This window comes from Oncorhynchus kisutch, linkage group LG13 (genome assembly GCF_002021735.2).
Source record: "Oncorhynchus kisutch isolate 150728-3 linkage group LG13, Okis_V2, whole genome shotgun sequence".
In the NCBI taxonomy this organism is placed as follows: domain Eukaryota; kingdom Metazoa; phylum Chordata; class Actinopteri; order Salmoniformes; family Salmonidae; genus Oncorhynchus; species Oncorhynchus kisutch.
The window spans coordinates 74044724-74053794 of NC_034186.2; the positions used below are offsets into that span (position 1 = coordinate 74044724).

Sequence of the window (9071 nt, forward strand, 5' to 3'; positions counted from 1 at the left end):
ACATGTTTTCACTTTTTCATTATGGGTATTGTGTGTATGAGAAAATAATATTTGTAATACATTGTTTTATTCAGGCTGTAACACAACAAAATGTGAAATAACTCAAGGTGTATGAACACTTTCTGAAGGCACTGTACACACACAGGGAGGTTTAACTGAAATAATAATAAGCTACAATTGCATCAGTGGTGCAATCAGCAACAATAAGGATTGGTAAGAATTCTGTTCTATGCATTTAACAAATGAGGGCACCTTGTTTTGAAGGCATAGGCAGCAGAAATCACAACGTAAAAACCATGTCAAAAGGACAAATTGGAGGCTATTGTTCTCACATTTGAACACAAAATCCACTTTTCAAAAGTGCAAACGACAGTGTCTTTAATAGTAAGAAAGTTAAATAATCTCACTCAATAGTAAGTACAGCTCCCACAAGAGAAGAAAAAAATATAGTAATAAAGAACAGGGGGCCTCCCGGGTGGCGCAGTGGTTAAGGGCGCTGTACTGCAGCGCCAGCGGTGCCATCAGAGACTCTGGGTTCGCGCCCAGGCTCTGTCGTAACCGGCCGTGACTGGGAGGTCCGTGGGGCGACGCACAATTGGCCTAGCGTCGTCTGGGTTAGGGAGGGCTTGGCCGGTAGGGATGTCCTTGTCTCATTGCGCACCAGCGACTACTGTGGCGGGCGGGGCGCAGTGCGCACTAACCAAGGTTGCAGGTGCACGGTGTTTCCTCTGACACATTGGTGCTGCTGGCTTCCGGGTTGGATGCGCGCTATGTTAAGAGGCAGTGCGGTTGGGTTGTGTATCGGAGGACGCATGACTTTCAACCTTCGTCTCTCCCGAGCCCGTACGGGAGTTGTAGCGATGAGACAAGATAGTAGCTACTAAAAACAATTGGATACCACGAAAAAAGGGGTAAAAAAAAAAGAACAGTTTTACAATAAAACATTGCGACAGCGCTTTTTACAACATAATTGTTTGTACTTTGGTAGTGCAAATGTATTGTTATAGCAGGATGGACATTTTTTAGAATGTCCATTAACATTTTCCGTCCTATAGTTGTGGAAATGACGAAAATCGAAGGAATACTTGATGGAAAATGGTTTATGAGATCAGTGATAATTTCCGACCCTGTAAGGAAATGGAAATAAAATACATTCAAGAGTAATTCATTTTATAAATATAACCAATGTTCTCATTGGAAAGTACCGTTCAGGTACTTTTCATTCAAAAGTAATTTTCAATCCCTTTCAGTGTCAAGAGTTGTCCAAGTCGAAAACAGTGAAGATACACCATCTTTGCTCTCCTTCTCCACCTCCTCCTCCTTCTCCTCTTCCTCCTCCTCCTCCTTCTTTTCCTCCTCCTTCTCCTCTTCTCCTTTCCTTTATTCAAGAGGATCAGCCTCAGGAAATGACCTCAGAATCTGGTTCAGAGTCAGAGTTGTCCAAGTTGGACACAGTGGAACTATACCACTCTTCTGTGCCCTCATCTCCATCCCCCCCTTCTCTTCCTCCTCCCCCTGCTCCTTTCTCGGACAGCATCTCCATGGCTGCCTGGTGGTAAGGGTGTTTGCGTCTGGTGTGTCGACGCAGGGTGTTGCGCTCGGCGAAGCGTGTGTGGCACAGCGGGCACTGGTAGGGCTTCTCTCCTGTGTGTACCCTCTGATGGCGCTGCAGCTCGCCTGCCTCCCTGAAACGCTTGGAGCAGATGGGGCACACAAAGTTCCTCTCGCCCGTGTGAATGTGCTTGTGTCTCTGTTCAGGGTCAAAGGACAAGGGTCACGTTTGTTAGATAATACTATACATTCATGTTCATAAATTATGATATGTTTATACCTACTTATTACATAGCAGTCATTACAAGATGAAATCTGACACAAAGGACCTAGTTCCACTTCAAACACAATCAAAACAGGTAACCTGCCTAAATGACTACCAACCAGTAGCACTCACGACTGTAGCTATGAAGTGCTTTGAAAGGCTTGTCATGGCTCACATCAACACCATTATCCAAGAAACCATAGACCCACTCCAATTTGCATACCACCAATTCAGATCCTGCCCTTTCCCACCTCTATTGCACTCCACACTGGACAAAAGGAACATCAATGCTATTCATTGACTACAGCTCAGCGTTCAACACCATAGTGCCCACAAAGCTCATCACTAAGCTAAGGACCCTGGGACTAAACACCTCCCTCTGCAACTGGATCCAGAACTTCCTGACGGGCCGCCCCCAGGTGGTAAGAATAGGTAACATCACAGCCGCCACACTGATCATCAACACAGGGGCCCCTCAGGGCTGCGTGCTCACTCACCTCCTGTAATCTCTGTTCACTCATGACTGCATGGCCAGGCACGACTCCAACATCATCATAAAGTTTGCCGATGACAAAACAGTGGTAGGCCTGATCACCAACAACGACGAGACTATAGGAAGGTCTGGCCGTGTGGTGCCAGGACAAGAACCTCTCCCTCAACGTGATAAAGTCAAAGGAGATGATTGTGGACTACATGAAAAGGAGGCCCGAGCATGCCCCCATTCTCATCGACGGGCTGTAGTGGAGCAGGTTGAGAGCATCAAGTTCCTTGGTCTCCACATCACCAACAAACTATCATGGTACAAACACCAAGACAGTTGTGAAGAGGGCACGACAATGCCTATTCCCCCTCAGGAGACTGAAAAGATTTGGCATGGGTCCTCAGATCCTCAAAAGGTTCTACAGCTGCACCATCGAGAGCATCCTGACTGGTTGCATCACTGCCTGGTATGGCAACTGCTCGGCCTCCGACCGCAAGGCACTACAGAGGGTAGTGCGTATGGCCCAGTAGATCACTGTGGCCAAGCTTCCTGCCAACCAGGACCTCTATACCGGGCAGTATCAGAGGAAGGCCCTAGAATTTGTCAAAGACTCCAGCCACCCCAGTCAGACTGTTCTCTCTTCTACCACATGGCAAGTGGTACTGTGGCACCATGTCTAGGTCCAAGAGGCTTTTAAACAGCTTCTACCCCCAAGCCATAAGACTACTGAACATCTAATCAAATGGCAACCCAGACTATTTGCATTGCCCACCCCCCCTTTTACACTGCTGCTACTCTCTGTTATTATCTATGCATAGTCACTTTAATAACTCTACCTACATGTACATATTACCTCAATTACATCTGTACCATACCCCCTTATTTTACTGCTGCTCTTGAATTATTTGTTACTTTTATTTCTTATTTTATTTCTTGTTTATTTTTTTATTTAATTTTGAACTGCTTTGTTGGTTAGGGGCTTGTATGTAAGCATTTCACTGTAAGGTGAAAGGTGAAACACCTGTTGTATTCGGTGCATGTGACAAATTAAATTTGATTTGATTTGAAAACAATATGTCATCATGAGCCCACCAAATCACCACAACACAATTCAAACATTTATTAACAACTGAGCTCACCTGCAAATGGCTGGAGCGTTTGAAGGCCTTGCCACACTGCAGGCAGACATGGGGTTTGTTCTGAGAGTGGGTGATGGAGTGACGCTCCAGGTCAGACAGGTAGTAGAAGATCCTGGGGCAGAGAGGGCAGTAGAGGACCCTTCGTGGCCCAGAGGAGGGAGAGGAGGCTGGGGACAGGGGGTCCAGAGGGTCCAGGGGGTTCAGGTTCCTGGGTCCGCTGGAGGGGAAGATGGGGGCAAGGGGAGGGGAGGGAGGAGCGGTGGCAGAGGAGAAGTAGAGATGGTCGTCCCATGGGAGGGAGGTGTGCTTTGACTCTGGGGATTTTGATTGGTCGGATGCCTCCAAACGGAAGTCAAAGGACAGAGAAGGTGATTGCAGGTGTGTAAGGGGAGGGGCTTTAGTAGGAGATGGCCCATTTGGGACAGACTCCATTTGGGTTTCTTCAGTAGATAGTGAATGATGATCTGTGTTGGGGTCACAACAGTTTGGTTCAGTGTGTTTGTGAGGATGTGAGTTGAGTAGAACTGCTTTAGAACTGCCATCAGCACTGGGCTGCTTGGAGGGAGGGGAGGAGACCACAGAGGGGGAGGTCAGGGGGGCGGGAGGGTTAACGCTGGAACTCTCTCTTGATAGGATGGTAGGGGAGTTGTTGGGTGTCGATATAATAACTGGGTGGGAGGGATTGGCAGGGAGGGATGACACTGATGTGGCAAGCTGACCAGAAGAGAGAGAGAGAGAAAGAGGGGATGAAGAGGAGGCAGTGATTTGGGAGAGCTGACCGGTGGAGCGGTCAATAAGAGCAATGGGGGTGGAAGTAGAGAAAGACTGACCGGAGGAAGAGGTGGTGGAGGAGGAGAGGAGAAGGAACATAGAGGTGGAGGCACTGGGAGTGTTTAGGGTGAGGGAGAGGGGGAGGGGGAGAGAGAAGGCCAGGAGGCCTGGGTTGGTATCAGTCTTGGTTAGGGGAATGGAGGAGTGCTGGGGGGAGGAGGGGAAGAGGAGGATGGGGGTGTTGGAGGAGGGGTTAGTCAGGATCTGGATGGGCTGAGGGGGTTGGAGGTGTACAGCAGAACCAGAGGGTTGGGAAACAGCAGCACTAGCCTCACTAACAGATTTCACACCTGAATCTAGAACCTTAGGGGGTTCCGCATTCTGTGAGAGTTCTGGGTTCTTTGAGTGTTCTGTATTGTTTAGAAGTTCTGACTTCTGTGAGGGTTTCATAGATGTAACAGGAGCGGGACATGTGTTTTCCTTGTGTGTGTGTGGAGTTTTTACTAAACTTTGGCTGAGGTAAGTGACCCCTGCTGTGGTTATATGAGACGACCTGTCATCCTCTACCTCCAATGAGCTGGAATGCACCTTTGGCTGGCTTGAGGGGGGGTTGTCTGGCCTGGAAGAGTCCATTTGGGGCACTTTGTGCCCCTCAGGGGTGAGTGTGTATGGAATACCCTGGTCATCTATCAGGAGAAGACCTTCACTTTCAGAGTCTATGGAAGAGAGGGAGGTGAAAACGGAGGTAGAGAAGAACAAGGGAGACAAGAGAGGTCCCCCCAAAATGTCAGCTCCATCCATTCTCAATATAGAATCCTCTTCATCATCGCCATCATCTTCCTCTACTATGTCCCTATCTCCATCCCCCTCTACCTCATCTACCTCCATAAGCAGTGAGCTCTCATGCCAAAGGCTCCTCTCCTTAATCTCTCTCTTTTTAGGGAAGCTCAGATCCAATACTTCTCCCTCCTCTTCCTCTCTTCTCCCCCAAACTCCTTTCCCTGCCTCTGCTCTCTCTCCTCTATCCTCTCCCGGTCTCTCTTTTCCACCATGACATCGACTAGGGGGTAGGAAAAGAGGGATCACTCTCTCATCCTCTCTATCTTTCCTTTCTTTCTCTCCCCTTATCCCTCCATCCCTCTCTGCCTTGGCTGTGTCGGAGATGAGAGGCGTTTCAGGGACAATGGGACTACCATTCCTGTGTTGTGTAACATCACTCTCTCCATCTCTCCTCTCATCCCTCTCTTCTGTCTCCATCCTATAGAGAGGCTCCTCCGTGTGTTTTATCTCTTCAACACACACATCCTCCATCTGACCCGTACCAGTCACAGTAGTGGAGGTCAGGGCATTTCAACTGGTCCCAGACCAAACAGCTCTGGCTTCTAACCTACTCCCTTTAGAATCAGAGGGAGACAGGTCTTTGGTAGAGCTGAGAGCTGCAGAGTCTGTGAATGGCCTGTTGCACAATCCAGGAACGTCTGATTTGACTCTGATTGGTTGATCGCAATCACCAGGAGACTGTGATTGGTTGGTTGAGCCCGCAGGGTTCAACTGCTTCCTGTAATGCTGGCTGTGTCCCGCTCACATCTGGCACTCTCCCAGCCCCTCCTCGTTTGGCCTAAAAAGGTTTTGATTGGAAACCTGTACTGGAGTACACCTGTTTAAGGGAGCATTATTGGAGGTTACCTGGTGGGCAGGATAAGATCAAGGAGTCCACTGGCTCCTCATGGATCTCTGGCACAGTCCCCGATCTCTTCAAGGATTGGCCGACACTCCTGTCATCTGAGCCACCATTGGTCAGAGCCCCTGTCTGTTGAGAATCCATTTTGGAACATGCCTGAATCTGTAAAATGGGGATTCAATATTTTATCATCTTAACAAGAGATTAATTATTACATTAAAATAATATGAGGACTTGTCAATCAAATGACTATAGGCTTCATTGATAAGGAAGATGACCTGAGGTGGCCAGGTGTCTTTATGCTATTTCACAGGATATCAGAGCAGCAAAATTAGGAAGTTGATTAAATTAGTATCATGTTGTTAGAGTATCTTACTTGTTCTTTCATTGTGCATAATGAAATATGCCTAGACTCAAACTATTCACATAGACTAAATAGGCTATTATGAATTTCTTAAACTCCTATTCTTGTTTTACTTCAAAAACAGGGCCTTCAGGAAGTATTCACACCCTTCGACCTTTTCCACATGTTGTTGTGTTACAGCCTGAATTGAAAATGGGTTAAATGTAGATATTTTTGTCACCGGCCTACCACACAATACCCCATAATGTCCAAGTGGAATTATGTATTTCAAAAGTTTTACAAATTCATTAAAAATGAAAAGCTGAAATGTCTTGAGTCAATAAGTATAATAAGTATTCAATCCCTTGGTTATGGCAAGTCTAAATATGTCCAGGAGTAAAACATTGCTTAACGGGTCACATAATAAATTGCATGGACTCACTCTCTGTGCAATAATAGTTTTTAACATGAATGACTACCTCATCTCTGTACCCCAATTCTCTCTAAGGTCCCTCAGTCGAGCAGTGAATTTCAAACACAGATTCAACCACAAATACCAGGGAAGTTTTCCAATGCCTCGCAAAGGGCATCAATTAGTAAATAGGTACAAAAAATTCAATTTGAGCATGGTGAAGTTATTCATTACACTTTGGATGGTATATCAATACACCCAGTCACTACAAAGATACAGGCGTCCTTCCTAACTCAGTTGCCGGAGATTTTACCATGAGGCCAATGGTGACTTTAAAACAGTTACAGGGTTGAATAGCTGTGATAGGAGAAAAGTGAGGATGGATCAACAACATTGTAGCTACTCGACAATCCTAACCTAATTGACAGAGTGAAAAGAAGGAAGCCTGTACAGAATACAAATATTCCAAAACATGAATCCTGTTTGCAACAAGGCACTAAGGTAATACTGCAAAAAATGTGCAATTCACTTTTTGTCTTGGATACAAAGTGTTATGTTTGGGGCAAATCCAATACAACACATTACTGAGAACCACTCTCCATATCTTCAAGCACAGTGGTGGCTGCATCATGTTATGGGTATGCTTGTAATCGTTAAGGACTGCAGAGTTTTTCCAGGATAAAAAAAGCTATGGAATTGAACTAAGCACAGGCAAAATACTAGAGGAAAACCTGGTTCAGTCTGCTTTCCACCAGACACTGGGATTTGAATTCACCTTTCAGCAGGACAATAACCTAAAACACAAGGCCAAATCTACACTGGAGTTACCAAGAAGTTTTGATTTAAATATGCTTGAAAATCTATGGCAAGCTCTGAAAATGGTTCTTTAGCAATGATCAACAACCAATTTGACAACGTTTAAAGAATGTTGAAAAGAATAATGGACAAATGTTGCACAATCCAGGTGTGGAAAGCTCCTAGAGACTTACCCAGAAACACTCACAGCTGTAATCACTGCCAAAGGTGATTTTAACATGTATTAACTCAGGGGTTTGAATACTTATTTAATCAAGATATTATAGTGTTTTATTTTTCATGAATTTGTTAAAAAATATATTTTTAAACATATTTGAATTTTTCTTCCACTTTGACATTACAGAGTATTTTGTGTAGATTGTTGGGGGGAAAACTGACCATTAAAACCATCTTAATGGCACTTTGTAACAAGAAAATGTGTCAAAAGTCCAGGGGTGTGAATACTTTCTGAAGGCACTGTAGGTTAAATCATCCCCATCACCTTCATAACATCCCCACCACCATCTTGTCATTATCACCATTACATTGTCACCATCATCATCAATTATCGTCATCATCGACAACATTATCATCATTCAAACCGGTTCCAATTCCTGCTATTATCTCAATAACTTGAGGCGAGATTTGTTTTAAAGGATACAGCGTGTGGTCTCATGTTCTACAATCATTCATTACCTGATATGCTTAATTGCTATGATTGTCTATCTTAAAAATGTAACGCAACATGCGTAAATTACGCACATGTTACATTACATTTGCTGTTATTATGGACTTCACTGGTTTTATATAATTTGCTTACCGGGCTCTAAACAAAGTCGCCAATATACCACATAGAATGAACGCGACAGTCTGCAGTGGAGGGTTCAAGAGAGCATGATGTCAGCGAAATCATACTATCCGGGAGTAAAGCCCATTTTTTCTTTCGATTTCAGAATTTCATTTGCCTGTCATAGTCTAACACAAAATAAGACATTCGTTAAATATCTGGCAACGGGTTTGGGTCGACATCATATTTGTTTTCCTCCTTTTGAACCCTTATCCATCCTTGTACTGTATTTATGTTGGAATAAAAAGTGTCGCTGTTCATGGGAGACGCCATTGCGCGCAGTCCGAGGTCCGAATAGCCAAACCCTGTTTCATATCTGTGGATGTACTGCGCATCAATGGACACGACACTCGAACCTGGGACAATGTTTGCTAACTGCATTTAATGTAATATATTCGGCTCACTTATTTTGAATGACGCCACGGTATTTGTCTAAATTATGTTGATATTTTTCCCGTAATAACTGCCCTTGCTGTCTATGGACCCACAACCAGCCATTTTACAAGTCGAGGGTTCGAGCCCTGTAGGGAGCTCAGCCCGAAAGCTGGCAGAAAGGGCGATGTAGGAAACTTTACCGGTATATTGTAATTTATTTTACTAACTTAATTGTCTGGACATACACTTGTCAATATAACAGGTGTGGGATGCGCCCGGTATACTGCCCATACATTTAAAACTGGATAATAAACTACATACTCCACCCATAAGTCACTCGCTGCATAGACACTGGCTTACCCGAGCTGTGGATACTTCCGGAGGACCAAATATGAATGAGAGGCGGACTAG

The 9071-nt window shown here is 45.0% G+C and overlaps 1 protein-coding gene across 1 annotated transcript; it reads right to left on the reverse strand.

Moving 5' to 3' along the window:
• Positions 1-847: 847 nt before the first annotated feature.
• LOC109884199 (zinc finger protein 236) lies at positions 848-8598 on the reverse strand. Its single transcript, XM_020476191.2, has 3 exons — positions 8259-8598; positions 3437-6050; positions 848-1750 (listed from the first exon to the last, which is right to left on the reverse strand). The coding sequence occupies exons 2-3, from the start codon at positions 5516-5518 to the stop codon at positions 1400-1402; spliced, it is 2433 nt and encodes an 810-aa protein (XP_020331780.2). The 5' UTR covers positions 5519-6050; positions 8259-8598; the 3' UTR covers positions 848-1399.
• Between the last annotated feature and the right edge of the window lie 473 nt (positions 8599-9071).

What these genes read in the sequence shown, in the direction of transcription:
- LOC109884199 (XM_020476191.2), bottom strand. Translation starts at nt 5,518, where the DNA reads ATGGAGGATGTGTGTGTTGAAGAGATAAAACACACGGAGGAGCCTCTC. An exon ending in AACGCTCCAGCCATTTGCAG is followed by an intron (nt 1,751 to 3,436) that starts GTGAGCTCAGTT and finishes GACCCTGAACAG; the next exon opens with AGACACAAGCACATTCACAC.